Source organism: Dipodomys merriami, unplaced genomic scaffold (genome assembly GCF_024711535.1).
Source record: "Dipodomys merriami isolate MVZ:Mamm:240054 unplaced genomic scaffold, mDipMer1.0.p SCAF_120, whole genome shotgun sequence".
In the NCBI taxonomy this organism is placed as follows: Eukaryota; Metazoa; Chordata; class Mammalia; order Rodentia; family Heteromyidae; genus Dipodomys; species Dipodomys merriami.
The window spans coordinates 2,964,186-2,981,433 of NW_027202494.1; the positions used below are offsets into that span (position 1 = coordinate 2,964,186).

The 17,248-nt window shown below is 45.7% G+C and overlaps 1 protein-coding gene across 2 annotated transcripts; it reads left to right on the top strand.

Moving 5' to 3' along the window:
- Window positions 1-417: 417 nt before the first annotated feature.
- Window positions 418-7,290, top strand: LOC138823549 (short-chain dehydrogenase/reductase family 42E member 1-like). 2 transcript variants are annotated; one of them, XM_070016940.1, is made up of 3 exons: window positions 418-448; window positions 4,419-4,510; window positions 4,983-7,290. In XM_070016940.1, exons 2-3 carry the CDS (start codon window positions 4,443-4,445, stop codon window positions 6,091-6,093), a joined length of 1,179 nt encoding a protein of 392 aa, XP_069873041.1. In that variant the 5' UTR covers window positions 418-448; window positions 4,419-4,442; the 3' UTR covers window positions 6,094-7,290. The 2 variants fall into 2 exon arrangements, with proteins under 2 accessions (XP_069873041.1, XP_069873040.1); XM_070016939.1 differs by lacking the exon at window positions 418-448 and adding an exon at window positions 1,643-2,407.
- Window positions 7,291-17,248: the final 9,958 nt, after the last annotated feature.

Genomic DNA, 17,248 nt, shown 5'->3' on the forward strand with positions numbered 1-17,248 from the left:
TCCACTCATCCATCCTTCCATTCCCCATCTACCACCCAGTCAGCTGCCCATCCATCCAACCATCTGTCCATCCATCTGTATGTCCGTCCATGAAAGCCACAGGTGGGGCTGAGCACTCTCTTACATCAGTCTCAGTCTCAGTGTGCTCAGTTACACGAGGGGGGTGGGGGGCAGTCGTGTGGACAGAGGCAGCGAAAGTGACCCTGAAAGGGCTCCTGCCGGTGGGGGAGCGGGGGAGGAGGGCTGAAGATGGCCAAGCAGAGATGAAGGTGAAGCAGCCGCCTATGTACCGTAGAGATGCCAGAACTCCCGGCTTCCTAGAGAGGCCCGGGGGTGGGGGTGGCACCCGGAGGAGCCGGTCCAACGGCTGCGGCTCCCGAGCAAGCTGGGCAGTGGGTACTAAAGAAGGACCTGGCCGGGCCGCGAGCGCGCGTGGCTTCCTGTCGCTGTGAGTGCACTGGGCCTGGGAGGGCTGTGGCCGGGGACCGGGCCGGGAAGGCGCAGGGGAGGGACCTGAGGATGACAGGTGACCGTGCCCAGCAGGGACCGGAGCGGGGCGCGCCTGGCTGGGGACCGCGCCCCTGCACCTGCGCCCGGGGTGGGGGGGGCGGGGAGGGGGCGCCTGGCTGGGGACCGCGCCCCTGCACCTGCGCCCGGGGTGGGGGGAGCGGGGGGGGGGGGGCGCGCCTGGCTGGGGACCGCGCCCCTGCACCTGCGCCCGGGGTGGGGGGGGAGCGGGGCGCGCCTGGCTGGGGACCGCGCCCCTGCACCTGCGCCCGGGGTGGGGGGGAGCGGGGGGCGCGCCTGGCTGGGGACCGCGCCCCTGCACCTGCGCCCGGGGTGGGGGGGGAGCGGGGCGCGCCTGGCTGGGGACCGCGCCCCTGCACCTGCGCCCCGGGCGCAGCTCAGCCCGGCTCTAGACGACAAGGCGACGACAAGGCGAGGCGCCTCTCCACACTCCTTCTCTTGCTTTCTATTTAAGGGTCTTTTACTGCCAACAAACCCGAGCCGAGCTTCCCACAGCCCTGCCTAGCCAGGCGTGTGCTCTCACAGCCTTCTTTTTCCAGGGCATTTTGGAGAAAAGGTTGCCTTCCCTCTGCGACAGTGCTTGGGACGGCTCGTTTGGAGAGGTCATGTGAAGTTCCCATTGAGCATGAATTCATGATGGTAAAATTGTCATCATTAGGGTTAAGTTGAAAAATAAAGACCTAGCGGCTGAGTCCTTGGAACCAGGGGCCAGGAATGACATTCGTTGTGAAGATCTGATGATAAGCCATCCAAGGGCTTAGGACTCTGCGCCATCCCCGCTGGAGGCTGGGGAGGCGGTGGAAGGAGGAAGACAACTCAGCTCTGAGTTCTAGATCCAGCTCAGCCACTGAAGACCTCTGGGATTGGCAAGCCAGGATCTTAGTGCCTGAGCCCTTGTCTTTCTCTCTACAAAGCTAACCATTCTAGAAACTGTCTCAATTGTCCTGAGGTGTAAATAAGAAACCTGTTAAGCACCTCACCCACAATCGCCTCCATTGCTGTTATTTTGATTTTAGGGAGGAAGAGGCAGGATCAGAGAGATTTTGTGAGTTGCCCTAGGTCACACCAGAAACTGGTACAAGAGCCAAGTCTGTGACCTAAGATTTTTATTTATTTTTTTGGGTCAGTCATGAGGCTTGAACTTTAGGCCTGGGCACGGTGCCTGAGCTCTTCAGCTTAAGGCAAGCGCTCTAACTGCTTCAGCCAGAGCTCTACTTCTAGTTTTCTGGTGTTTAATTGGAGATAAGAGTCTCATAGACTTTCCTGCCCAGGCTGGCTTTGAACTGTGATCCTCAGATCTCAGCATCTTTAGCAGCTAAGATTACAGGCAAGAGCCACCAGCGCCCAGCTAGTTGTTTTGTTTTGTTTGTTTTTTTAATTTCAAATCTGAGTGCATACTGTGAGAGGATCAGATGCAAGCAATTAGTAGATAAATAGATTAAGGGAGATGAAAATTAGGCAACCACTTGGAGAAAATCCATATGTACTCTTTCTCTTTCTGGCTTATCATTCATGTCTTCTATGTTTGCTGAGATTTTTGTTTTAATGTGATTGTTGCTGTCGGAGACCAGGCTCTTTAATGGCTGATTGTTTTTAAAGGTTTTACCAACCTTCTTCCATGGCTGTTTGTCTTGCTAAATTAAAGTTTTCCTTAGCTTTCTCTTCTGACTTTCCCGGTGAAGTCAGTTACGCCAGTTCTTACCTCTGGTCATACTTGGAAGGTAATGGGGAAGAGCATCAGTAGGACTGGTAAGTTTTTTTTTTTTTTTTTTTTTTGTCGGTCGTGGGGCTTGAACTCTGGGCCTGAGCGCTGTCCCTCAGCTCTTCAGCTCAAGGCGAGCGCTCTACCACTTGAGCTACAGCGCCACTTCCAGGACTGGTAAGTTTTGATTGCCTCTTATTGCACATTCCTGGCTCAGCTAATGCATACACAGTCCTAACTAATCTTTGGTCTTGTGGAATAAGTAATCTAAAAGAAAAACAACAAAAGATATAAAAATGAACTTAAAAAAGAAGAAAAATGGAGAAGAATTAGAAATATTTCTGTTATTTTTTTTCTTTTTTTTAAAGTCGTGGGGCTTGAACTCTGGGCCTGGGCACTATCCCTCAGCTCTTTGGCTCAAGGTAAACAATCTACCACTTGAGCCACAGCGCCACTTCTTGTTTTCTGGTGGTTAGTTGGAGATGAGAGTCTCACAGACTTTCCTGCCTGGGCTGGCTTTGAACTGCAATCCTCAGATCTCAGCCCCCTGAGTAGCTAGGATTACAGGCATAAGCTACCAGCATCCGGCTTGTTGCATTTCTTTAACTGGACTCTTGGCGCACCCCAGTGAGTTGTTCTTCATAAATATCCCTGTAAGCACGGTGGTCTGCAGCCCTCCATGCTGTTTTGCTCAGTTCCCTTTGTGTCCTCACACCAGAAGCCACTGAACCTTGTCTCCAGATGTCATACCTACTGAATTCTTCACCAATGATCTGATCAACCTCCCAGTCCATCTGTGCACCCTCTAACCCAGCGCCTTTGCAAAGTCTAATCCTAGCTTTTGGAAAGGTAACAGAATAACAAATCCCCAGACCTTAGTGCCTGAAAGAAAGGAGACCAGAGAAGCGGGGTCTATGGAGTGCCTATCCGTCATCTTCGTAAGTCTGCCAGCTATTTGTTGAGTTGCTGCCGTAGGCTCACAACTTAGAAAAATGAGTTCTAAAGAAGTGAAATATCAGCCAGGCACTAGTGGCTCACGCCTGAAATCCTAGCTACTCAGGAGGTTGAGATCTGAGGATCACAGTTCTAAGCCAGCCCAGGCAGGAAAGTCTGTGAGACTTTTATCTCCAGTTAAATACCAGAAAATCGGAAGTGGCGCTGTGGCTCAAGTGGTAAAACACCAGCCTTGAGCCAAAAAAAAAAAAAAAGCTTAGGGACAGCATCCACACCCCAAGTTCAAGCCCCACAACACACACACACACACACACACACACACACACACACACACACACACACACACACACACACACACACACACACACACACACACACACACACACACACAGAAATTAAAAGTGTTGGCCAAGAACCCACAGTAATACCCTGTATTTGAAAGTATGGCGTGAGCAGTAGAGGGGGTTAATCCAACTAAAATAACTAAGGTGCATATAGGAAATACCATGATGAAACCCCTCTGTACAACTAATATGGGCTTTAAAAAAAAGTGACAGAAAAGTAAGAGAGGCTCCATGGGGGAGGGGAGTGTGAACAGAAAGAGCAAAGTACCTTATGTATGAACATAGAACAAGGAAACCTGTTGAAATGGTTTTAAGAAGGGCATGGATGAGGGAGAGGATGAAGGGGTGAGGGTGATAGTGTACATTTTGTGCATGGATGGGAATATAAGATATTATGTAATATATAATATATCATACAGTATATATTATATAATGTATAACATACATTATATAATATATATGCAATTTGTGCATGCTTTATTTCAAAAAAGACAAGAAAAGAATAAAATACCCCCTGGTTTCCAAGTGCCCACAAACACATGATTTTATTGACCCTTCTAGTTGATCTTGTCAAGCACAGTAGATATTCTAACCCTCATATAACATATGAAGACATTTGAAGGTCAAAGGGTGATCAGGGAGCTAATGTCACACTGCTCTGACTAGAACCCAGGTCTGAGCATGTGTGCTATTAGAGAATATTGAATTTTTGCTCTTTCCCAGTCTTGTTTATTTTTTTGTTCAGTGTTGGGGACTGAACCCAAGGCCTTGTGCATGCTAGGCAAGCATTCCATCTTCGAGGTACATCTTCAGCCCTCTTTTCATTCTTGGGATGAGCACATTTGCATTTAGATGATAATATTGCTGCATTTTTTATTTTTTTCTTCAAGGTCCAGTTACTCCTTGTCTATAGCATGGATTCCCCACGATTTCCCAAGGAAACTGTCCTCATTACTGGAGGAAGTGGCTACTTTGGTTTCCGGTCAGTACCTCCACAAAAATAAGCCCCTGGGATTTTTTACTAGTTTGGCAAAAGGGTACCTTCCAGTTTTGACACTTGAGTAGTGTAATTTTACTGGCTTGTATGTTGTTAAACCAAAAATAAACAGTGTTGTCCATGACCCTGATGCTGAAATTGAGAAGCACAGAAACATTCTGCCTTAAGAAAAATTCCTGATAAACACTTGTAAGTGGGGGGTGTGGTAATTATTCATGCATCCAAAGATCATTTACAATAAGAACTATTCATTCACAGTGATTTCATTTCTACTTACGTAGAAGAGAGTGTTCTTGTTTCTCAAACTGGAATAGATAATGCTGGTAGCAATGGATATATACAGATGGAGGATTCAGGATGAGTCAAGGAGGCTCGGATCTGCCCCAGTTATTTTTCACGCTTTTCCTGGTACGGCCCAAGAGTGACGCGATGGCGCGTTCCATCTTTCTCATTTCAGCCTCGGCTGTGCGCTGCTCCAAAAGGGAGTCCGTGTGATTCTGTTTGACATCTGCAGCCCTGCGCAAGCCATTCCGGAAGGGATCAAGTTCGTCCAGGGAGACATCCGCCGCTTCTGCGAGGTGGAGGCCGCCTTCCAGGATGCCGAGGTGGCCTGCGTGTTCCACGTGGCCTCCTATGGGATGTCCGGGCGGGAGCAGCTCAAGCCAAAGCTCATCAAGGAGGTGAACGTGGACGGCACAGACAATATCATCCGGGCCTGCCAGCAGAGAGGGGTGCCCAGGCTCGTGTACACCAGCACCTTCAACGTCATCTTCGGAGGCCAGGTCATCAAGAACGGGGATGAGTCTCTGCCTTACCTGCCTCTGCACCTGTACCCAGACCACTACTCTCGGACCAAGATGATCGCTGAGAAGAACGTGCTGGAGGCCAATGGCTCAGCCCTGGAACAAGGCAAGGGCATCTTAAGAACTTGTGCCCTGAGGCCAGCCGGCATCTACGGGCCCGGTGAACAAAGGCACTTTCCCCGGATAGTGAGCTACCTGGAGAAGGGCCTGTTCAAGTTCGTGTTTGGCGATCCTGAGAGCCTGGTTGAGTTCATCCACGTGGACAACCTGGTACACGCTCACATTCTGGCCGCCGCGGCTCTGAAAGCTGACAAAGGCTACGTGGCCTCTGGGCAGCCCTACTTCGTCTCCGACGGCAAGCCTGTGAACAACTTTGAGTTCTTCCGGCCACTGGTTGAGGGCCTGGGCTACACGTTCCCATCCATCCGCCTCCCGCTGGCCCTCATCTTGTACTTCGCTATCCTGACAGAGTTAACCTACTTCATTCTGGGCAGACTGTACAACTTCCAGCCCTTCCTCACTCGCACTGAGGTTTATAAAACAGGTATCACGCACTACTTCAGCTTAGAAAAAGCCAAGAGAGAGCTAGGCTATGAGGCTCAGCCATATGATCTGCAGGAAATGGTAGAATGGTTCAGAGCCCACGGCCACGGCAAAAACTCTGAGCATGAAGGCCTGCGGTACCTTCTTTGGGATGGGCTGCTGGTCCTCCTCTTGGTCATGTCGCTTCTCACCTGGCTGTCTTCTGCGGGTCTGTCAGTGTGAAGGCCAAGTTAGGAACAGAAATGGATCCACTCACTCCAGTTTAACAGCCCTAAGTAACCACTTAAGAATAGATTCTTCTGGTGACATAACAAAGCTCATGGGAGCTTGTTGAATAATAGGGGAAAGACAGAGCACTAGAAAGGGTTACTTTGATTAAAGGACAATGGTATGAAATACACATGGTATGAAAAACGCCTTTGAACAATTAATACCCAACGAATGACAGAGCTAAGCACCGGTGGCTCATACCTCTAATCCACCTACTCAGGGCCTCACACTTTTGCCCTCTACCCTTGAGCTATGCTTCTACTTCCAGCTTTTTGCTGACTAAATAGCATGTATATTATTCCTAGATGGTTCCTAGTGGGAGAATAAAGTAGGTGAGATGCTTTATATACATACTTTAAAACAGAGCAATGAAACCTGCTGAAATGGTTTAAAGAAGGAGGGCAGATTAGTAAGAATAAAACAATGTCACTTGCAGGGATATAGATGGAATTAGAACAAATTGTGTTAAGTGAGGTAAGCCAAGATCAGAGACAAACGGCCCATATTCTCCCTGATATACGACAGTCAGATCTAAAACACGCTGAGATATCACAAATTACACAGGATTCTAGAAGCTTACCAGAAGAGGATAGTCTTAGGAGAGAATCACAAAGGTGCGATACCCAAGCACCTCTTCATATGGACAGAAAATAATTCACATACTGAAACAAATTCCAAGATATGGACACAAAAGACTTTTTTCTTAGTTTTTTTTTTCCTGATGATTCTGTATTCTTTATCTTCTATACAGTGTATACATGTGCATATCTGTGGAGGGTAGGGAGAGGACAACGAATCTGAGGGGAAAGGGGTGCAAAGTTCAGCAGTGGGGTACACTGGACACGGGAGGAAGCTATGCTACTCATGGGTGGAGATGGGGGGGAGCGGGAGAGAATGAGGCGCAGGTGACACCCTGCGAAAGACATGCACTTGTTACCTACGTCTAAATGGAACCCTGCTGTGTATCACCTTTAAAACAACAATAAAGCAAATTGGGAAGAGGAAATAAAGATGGCAGATGAGGGAGCGGGATGGGGGATGCATTTGACTGATGCGTGTCTGGAAAAAGGTTGCAATGAACCCCTCGTGCAACAAATACTTGCTTCTAAATATGATTAAAAATTAAACATAAAAAACAGTTTCATTGGTCTGAAGGGATGGCTCAAGTGGTAAGCCCTCAATTCTAACCCAATACCAACAAGAGAGCGAGAAAAACGACATAGGTTCTTTCTCTTCTTTCTTTCCTCCTAAACGCCTCCCTGTTGAGAGAAAAGAAGAGACAAAGGTAAGTTCCAGACTTCACTTCTGTGTCCTTGTGTCTTCCATGGTAGAAAGTCATTCTGGAGCTCTGAAGGGGCCTAGTTCTTTTGTATAAATATCTCAGAAACCAGTACAAAAAACGGACTGAGACTCAGAGTGACCAGGAAATGGCCACCACAGACAGGCTTGAAGATACAGAAACCACTACTCTGAGCCCGTGTGGCGCGCGGCCTGTCAATCACAGCACTCGCTGGCCCGGTGCATGTTTGGGGAACGAGCTTTATCTCCTGTGTGATATTTAAGCAAACACACCTTACCCTGCCTCACGGGGTTCTTTTGGTAACTAAATTAGGCAAGACGCCTAAAAGCCTGCTGAACACACATGTCACCATTGTCAGTGCTGTCTTTCTGCATTTCTCTTAGAGGGCTCTCCTGCTCAGTTCTCCCCTGAGAGGGGCTGCTAGTATTGAAGCTTTGGGGAATGTGTCCACGCCCAATGTCTCTGGTGTTTGCTGTGGTAGAAAACACTCGATCTGATGATTAAGGAAAGTAGTGACCCAAGCAGTGATTTTTTTTTTTTACATTTGAAAATGTCACAGAACTCGTAATACAGTGACTTGCTTACCGGGGGGAATTTGGGCTCTGAAGAGCACTTACAATGAGTCACAATGACAGGCTTGTCCAGCCACCCCTGAGGACAGCTCGGGGAGGTGGTCATTCAAGTGACACAGTTGCCTAGAAACCAGCGTGGCAAGAAGACAGGGTCTTTGTCATGCCACTGGCAGGATTTCATGCACAGGAAGGACGGTACAGAAGCAGGACAGGATAGAGGGCTGTGGGCAGTGATTGCTATTGGAGAATGCAAATAGATGAACAGAACCTGCTGCCCCTGCTCAGATGTCTTGGAATGCAGCTCTGAACTTGGTGTCAGAAAATCTATAGCACAAATGCTTCGTGTGGCTTTAGCCAAGTACCCAGAGGCTCTCTAGAACCTGACTTCCTCATCTGGGAGAGATGGCAGGGGCTGCATTCGCACCTGTAGACTCACCTCACTCTGGTGTTGTGTCAAGCATAAAACAGGATATGTTTAAAAAAAAAAAAAAAGTACTCAGGCTGGGAAGGTGGCTTAGTGGTAGAGTGCTTGCCTAGCATGCATGAAGCCCTGGGTTCGATTCTTCGGTACCCCCATATACCGAAAAAGCTGAAAGTGGCACTGTGGCTCAAGTGGTTGAATGCTAGCCTTGAGCAAAAGAAGCTCAGGGATGCCAGGCACCGGTGGCTCACGCCTAGCTACTCAGGAGGCTGAGATCTGAGGATCACAGTTCAAAGCCAGCCCAGGCAGCAAGATTCCTGAGACCCTTATCTCCAATAAACCACCAGAAAACTGGAAGTGGCACTGTGGCTCAAGTGATAGAGCGCTCGCCTTGAGCTGAAGAGCTGAGGAACAGCACCCAGGCCCAGAGTTCAAGCCCCACGACCAACAGAAAAAAAAAAAAAAGCTCAGGGACAATGCACTAAGTTCAAGCCCCAGGACTGACAAAAAAAAAAAGTACTTTTAATATATAAACTGCAAAAGAAATATGAGGTAGTGGCAGTAGTGGTGTTATTTTTTATTTTGACTTCTGAGTTACCGCACATTTGCTTGGATTTTCTTTCAGAATCAAGTTCATTGGAGTTGTGTTTATCCAAACAGTGTGTATATTTGTGTATGCATGCATGCATGTATGTATGTATGTATGTATGTATGTATGTATGTATTTGGGCTCAACAGCACTTTAAATAGTCTAGTTCAAACTCTTGCTCTACAAGAAAATTGGCCAAGTGATTTCTTTCCCAGACATAGCCACCACATTGGGGCAGAAGCCATGTCTATTTGTCTACTTTTATTTCTAGGGAGCACAGATCCATTCTTTGTGTGGCCAAAAAAGGCTTAGTGGATTCATCTCTCAACCAGGTGGTCTGACAGCCAATTTCCTAATTATTCCTTCCCATAAGTCCAAGACCTCTCAACTTCACCTAATAAAAACACTCACGGTCCAGGTTAAAAATGCAACTCCAAGTGCTATCATACAAAACAGAACGGGAAGCTCTGGACAGGAAACAACCAGGAAACTGAGGACATTTGGGAAGCGGGGAACAACCAAAACCAATGCTTTCAGAATGCTTTCTACTATGTGTACTTCACTATTAGAAAAGAAAAGAAAGAAAAAGGAAATACGCAGTCTCTAAACATTTCTTCCCCTGGCAGCTCTAACTCAGAAAGCCTGTGCTGGATGGGAATCTACACAGGTGTGTTTTATCTTCCAATAGCAAGGCAGAAAATGTAGCCAGACACCAAACACGTGCTCCTTTGCAAGTACTGAGAGGCTCCTGTATTCTCCATGCTTGTTTTCTTCCAGTGTCTGGCTACCGCACATGCTCAGTACATTGCTGAGTGTGAGACCTAGAAGAGGAGGTGCGCTCAAGGGCCTTATCCCAGTGACCTGCCGCCTCCTCTGTGCACAGGCTGCTTGCACCATGTTACCTGCAAACATGCCGCATTCCACGGTTGACTTCTGACTTCTCTGGCCATCTTACAGACTCCTTGCCTTGGCCTAAAGGCTTCTTCTGCAAATCCATCTTGTTGGGCCTTGTGACCTCATCTTACAACAAGCAGCTGTGCACTGATTAACATCTAACCGACACGGCTTCAACCATGGTGTCTCTAGGCTGTGCAGATTTATACAACATCACCTGCTATATTTTAGAGCCCGTAGATGCCAGGAAAAAAATAACTTTGTCTTAGGCTCCAAATACTTCACAGCTAAGGACAATCTAACCTCCCAAAGAGAAATTACATCCAGCAAGATCTGAGAAAAGGATCATTGAAGGATCTGTTTGTGGAAATTGACATGTTAGATCTGTGTGGAAATTGACATGTTGGATATTTTTCAACAAAGCTGGTGGAAACATGACAGTGACAAAAACAATTTCCATTACTATGTTGGGTTTTAAACCACTTTAGAAAGCAGTATGGAGGTTCCTCAAAAGACTTCACATAGAGCTCCCCTATGACCCAGCAATCCCACTTTTGGGCATTTACCCAAATGTTTACAAACAAGACCACACTAAAGCTACCAGCACAACTATGTTTATTGCAGCATTATTTACCATAGCTAAGATATGGAACCAACCCAGATGCCCCTCAGTAGATGAATGGATCGAGAAAATGTGGTATATATACACAATGGAATTCTATGCCTCCATCAGAAAGAATGACATTGCCCCATTTGTTAGGAAATGGAAAAACTTGGAAAAAATTATATTAAGTGAAGTAAGCCAGGCCCAAAGAAACACAGGTCCCATGGTTTCCCTTATTTGCAATATCTAGTATATGTATGAGTCAAGCGGAAAAGGTCAGATAATGTGATGTTAGGAAAATGATATGTATTTTAATGTTTTTTTTCTTTCATGCATGTGTTTCTAACGCATTTATAAGATTATCTCTTTGCTGCTTTGTATGTCCCTCCCCCACAGTATAACCCCGCTTTCACTATATTTGATGTCAGTATAACTTGTGGAGGAGATGGGGAAAAACAAGTCGTTTAAGGATTCAGGTGGACCTGTTGCAACAATGAGAAGTACAAATTGTCATCAAAAATGAGCTTTACAATGTCGGTGTGGGGGGGGAGGATTGGGTGGGGGGAGGGGGGAGGCTGGGAAGGGAGGTGAAGGGTTAACAAAGGAGGAGCCTGCAATGCTTGGTAAGAAATGTATGCATTTTCCTGCCCATGTAATTGTAACCCCTCTGTACAGTATGTTCACAAATAAAATTTTTAAAAATACTGACAAATAGTATAGGTATCATTTTCTTCCATTTTTCAATGCGACCTTGTGATAGGTCTAAAAGTAAAATATATCTTACATACATCCATACATGCATGCACGTATGTATGAAGGCACATATGTATTTGTTTCTTGTATATGTATATGTATCATATATGTATACATATATATGTATATGTATTTATATGCACATATGTACATGTATATGGATATATGTTATCTAGTCTGTTCTATATATTTTATACTTATATATTATTTTATATATTTGTATATCTTATATATTTATAAATATTTTTGTATGTTATATATTACATACACTATATTATATATGTGTGTGTATATGATGTTATAAATAGAGAAGGAGTCTTCCTGTGCTCCTTACATTCCCTAGGAACCAGTGCATTGAGTAGCTAGCCTGGGACATTTTGAAATACTTTCCAGCTTTTGCGTGATGTTTTTTTTCTTATGTAATGCTGAGGAATTGAACCCAGGGCTTCATGCATGAGAGGCAAGCACTTTGCCACTGAGCCAACTTCTCAGCTTTGCTTTCCAGCTTTTAAAAAGAACTGTTCGCTGTGTTGCTGGGGCAAATCCAGCAAACCCCACTGTGTTATCAACATGGAGGATTTTCCTCAACATGGGAATAATGATAGGTATTAACCTGTCACCTCAGTTAACTAAATGACTCAAATGAACATTCTTAGTCATTAATCGCTGCTGCTTGTTGAGCACTTACTCTGTGTGACATCCTGTCTATGTCTTGGGCCCATTTAGGGCTTTAAGAAGCAGATATGCATATTATATTTTAAATGAGCATATGTTTTGGACAAATGTTGTTTTCCCTCTAGGATTTTCTGACATCAATTGTAAATGAGGGTTAGGATATAACAACTGAGAGATATTGGGGATCTGGAGCCACTGGGCAGGAAAGCAGCCAGTTTCTGATGTACATTTCACATTTTTCTGTCTGTTTACGTCCATAGCTTGCAAGTTCTGTTTTGCCTATACAATTGGCTCATGTCCTCGCACTCACATTTCAATGTGTTCCCTAATATCTAATGTGCTGGTATAAGACAGGAGAGACTCTGAGAATTGATTGCATTTCAATGAGGCCATGAGGTATCTTCACCCTGATGATCAGCTTGGTGCCTTTACAGGAAAAGACTGGAGAGCTTGCTCCTCAGCTCATCCTGTGAAGATCCAGCAAGAAGGTCATCCTGTGCAAGCCAGAAGGAGGGACACCACCAGATTCTCAACAACTTGGTTCCCTTGAGCATGGAAATCTAGCCGCCAGCTTAAAGTCACACACACACACACACACACACACAAAAGAAGCAGATATTTTTTATTTCCTGTTTACCAAGTACACAACTGAGCCTTGGGGAGGTGAGTGCCTTGCTCCATGTTACCCACTAGCTGGGCGCTGGTGTTCACACCCATAATCCTAGCTACTCAGGAGGCTGACATCTGAGGCTCCCAGTTCAAAGCCAGCCCAGGAAGGAAAGTCCATGAGGCTCCTATCTACAATTAACCAGCAAAAAGCCAGACGTGGAGCAGAGGCAAATAGCTCAGGGGCAGTACTCAGGCCTTGGGTTCAAGCTCCAGTACTGTAGTGTGTGGGCATGCACACACACAGAGATACCCTACCAAGTAACCGGTACTTAGATGCAAGCCAAGCGTACTTGAATACAGAGCTCAAACCCTTTAGTCGTGTTTAAGAGGGCGTTATGACCTCAGCATGATGCACATAAACTGCACTGGCAATTAAACTATTTTTGGTTGTTGCAAAAGATAGTAACTGTAAAAAGGAACTCATATGACAGCCACGATCAAAGCATGATTTTACCATGTGGGTCCCTAGGGCAGGGCAGTCAATAGGGCAAAGGACTTAGTAGAGCCCCAATTAATCGGCCAGACAGCATCCTCCCAAGAGGACCGTCTTCTGCACCCAACCACATACTGACACACTGCGCATGTCTAAACCGGTATCTTGAGAGCAAAGCTTGTCTTTCACTGTTGATTGGCATTAACTTTCAGCAGACCTACAGAACTCTGGACACAGAGCACACACCTAAGAAAAAACGCACATAATAAAAACACAAACTTCAGCTTGGCAAGCTGTTAAATCTCCCACAGAAAGGTGAAAATGAGTTATACCATGGGGGAAGAACATGCAAAAAGAAACAAAAAAGAATCACATAGTACATTAAAAACAACACCAACAAAGATAAAACCTTTTGTGTCCCTATCATGGGGTTCATTTTGCTCAGCATCATCTTGTGTGGTTATGGGTACATAGCTTTTGACCTTCTCTGCTTGTCTTAGACATATACGAATTATTGCAAATAAGGGAAACCATGGGACCTATGTTTCTTTTCTCCACTTTTTTTTTTGTTTAAACAAGAGTTTACTACGTAGAAACCCATAGTTATAAAATTAATCAGTCCATCACCATTTGGAAGGATGTTTGGGCTGGGAGAAGCATGCTGTTGCTAGCGACTGTCCTTCTCAGGACTGATGGGACACACCGCCTGCCACTCGCTGCCTTTTCCCAGAGGGTTCCTAGAAAGCCAGGCCCTGAGCCGGTGTTCACCTCAACACCCATGAGTCACCACAGGGCCGCGCAGGACACACCTCTGACTTACAAGGTACACAAGGAGTCAGGAAAAGCCAGAGGAAACGAGAGCTGATAAGTGATCATTAAAACACAATGGTTACAGCTGTAACTCCACACTACAACAGGAACGTGTGGAGAATTCCATCGAACTCATTAACGGGCCAACAAAATGTCGCAACTGGTTCCAAGACAAATTCCAAAGAAGACAGACACAGCCAGGGCCGCCCAGAGCCCCTGACCTCCGGGGGCCTATGCTCCGGTTGCTGCGGGAGGGACTCAAAGGATTCCTGTCCGTACACAGACTGGCCTGTGGAGAGTCGGCAGGCCAGCCTTAACTTGGGACTTCATCGCTAGCTTTGCTGTCGGTGTGGTTATTCACATTGGGATCACCAGTGGACTTGAATTCCGACCCTTCCCTCACCCCCCACGCATGAGCCCCAGGTGGGGAGAGAAGCAAGATGGCCCCACAGCGGCTCCAGCACGGGCACGCTCTTCCTCAAAAACAACCAAACGGTACGTGCACGGCTGCACGCAAGGGAAATGATGGGGACTGATACTGGGACACAACAGAAAGATGGGAACCTTGCAAAATTCAGAGAGCTGGGCAACAGTGTCATAGAAAAACAAAACGTGTCACCTGCCACCACCCTGCTCCACAGGTGGGGGTGGGAGAGGCTCCTGGCAAGGGGGAGGTGATAGAATCCCCCCAAAATACCCTGCATAGACACAGGCAGTCTATCTGTCAAAAGCATATGGCCCAATAGGAAAGAGGCCTGAACTCTGCACACTAGTCTGCTGGCTGACACGAACTACCATTGGATGCTGTTATTCCTACCTGGGCATTTGTCTAAAGTAACTGTGAAATCCTTGTAGGGGGAGGTCCGTGCACATGTGTTTATAGGAGCAATATTCCTAACAGTCAGAATGTAGGGCAGCCTAGGGGCTCATCAATCAATGAATGGATAAAGCAATTGTGACATATATATACACAATGGAGTATTATTTAGTCCTGAAGAATGAATGCAATTATGTGGTTTGTAGGAGAATGGATAGAAATGGAGATCATGTTAAGTAAAATAAGCCAGACTGAGAAAGACATGTTCTCTCTCTCTTTCTCTCTCTCTTGAATTTATATATATATATATATATATATATATATATATATATATATATGTGTGTGTGTGTGTGTGTGTGTGTGTGTGTATGTATATATATATATATATTTCTAATGTGGGGAGAGGAAGGGAAATAACAAAATGCTGAAATAAGGATACAGGTTGAACCATTGTAACAATGAAATGTACAAGACAGAATGCTGAAAATGAACTTTACAGATTCAGGTGGCGGGGGGAATTGGGGAGGTGGGGAAGGAAGGGACAGTAAGGGCAAAACAAAGGAGGGATAACAATGCTCGATAGGAAATGTACTCATTACCTTACTGACATCACTGTAACCCCTTTGTACAGTATCTTTACAATAAAAAATATACATAAAAAAGTGGAGATCTGTAAGCATGATATACAGAGACACTCATCTCATGGCTGAATTACTTCTTTGTTTCATCTAGGATCTAGGATCAGGTGTTTTTTTTTTTTTAATTCTGGGCAGAATACTGGCTGCTCATACAGAGCACTCTTATTATATATTTTTTTTTGGGGGGGTCCAGTCGTGGGGCCTGAATTCTGGGCCTGGGCACTGTCCCTCAGCTCTTCAGCTCAAGGCTAGCGCTCTACCACTTGAACCACAGCACCACTTCCGGCTTTTTTCTTTTTGCTTATGTGGTGCTGAGGAATCGAACCCAGGGCCTCAGGCATGCAAGGCAAGCACTCTACCACTGAGCCACATCCCCAGCCCCTCTTATTATATTTTTAAGTGTGATACAACTATTTAATTTTCTATGTACACACAAACACTATTTATATAAATTAAGCTTTAATAACTAAACAGGAGTTTACAAATATGGATTTTCAAGGTCTACAGCCAATAAGAAATATGGAGATTTCAAATGTGGCTCTTCGAAGGACTATCTGAAAATTACCAACCCAGGTCAAAGGGTTGGGGACGGATCCTTGTCTAGGGTGCAGAAGGCCCTCATTGTGATCCCAGAACTGCAAGTTGACAAGCAACAGGAAGATAAAGAGAAACCTAGGACAAATCACTGCATCATTCTTAAAAGCCAAATTCATGATTCTCTTATTTCTGAATCTAATTATGGATTCAAATAGGGCTTTTAAGGTTGCCCTCAAAAAGCTAAATGTCACATAAGCTAAAGGTGTTATATTTCTTTAAGGTGAAAAGGACTGAGACTCCTTGTAGCCATTCTGGCTTTCAAATAATTCTTCCTTTGGTGACCCCTAGATCCGTGATCTTAAACAATTACATTTAGATACCTCCTTATGTGAAAACTGTGTAGCCCTGTGTACATCTCTAAAACTAATACCAAAAATGTTTCATGGTAAATAAATGCAAAAGCAAAAAGGGGGGTTGCTGTTGATATTGTATTTTTACATACATTTTTTTCTCCTCTTCCTATTCCTCTTCTCCTTCCAGCTGGTTCTACAGCTTCAACTCAGCCTTGAGCTCTCACTTGGCTTTTTCACTCAAAGATGGAGCTTTTCGCTAGGCACTGGTGGTTCACACCTGTAATCCTAGCCACTCAGGAGGCTGAGATCTGAGGATCATGGTTCAAAGCCAGCCCGGGCAGGAAAGTCCGTGAAACTCTTATCTCCAATAAACCACTAGAAAACCAGAAGTGGTGCTGTGGCTCAAGCGGTAGAGCGCAGAGACAGCACCAAAGCCCAGAGTTCAAGCCCCATGACCAACCAAAAAAAAAAAAAAAAAGATGGGCCTTTTCTACTGGAGACACACCTCCACTTGCAGGATTTTGCCTGGTTAATTGGAGATAGTTTCTCAGATTTGTCTGCCCAGGTTGGCTTCCAACTTCAATCTTCATATCTCAGCCTCTCAAGTAGCTAGGATTACAGGCACCGGGCTCAGCAACATCCTTTAGTTTTGTTTTGCTTAAACTCTGCCACTGAGCCATGCCTCCAGCCTACATTGCCATGTGTGGGATAGGCTCTGGTCACTACCTGGCCCCCGGCCAATAGAGCACCGGCTACACTTCTTTTTCTCCAGCCTTCTGTGTGGTGCCTTTCCAGCCAACCCTTCTCGAAGGGACCTTTGCACACTGGTTACTAGGACACTCTTCTTGGCTGCTGGCTGCTAAATGGAGCAGTAACTCCTGATGAGAAAAGGAAAGTAACATCGTCCGATCTGTCACCTTAGTCCTGGCTCTGTAGCTAGAGTGGGCCATGGATACAGGGGGCCTTTCCTCCTGGTCCAAACACCTCGACACACACTTGGCCTATGGCAATAGGGACTCAGAATATTTTTGTTTTTGCTTTT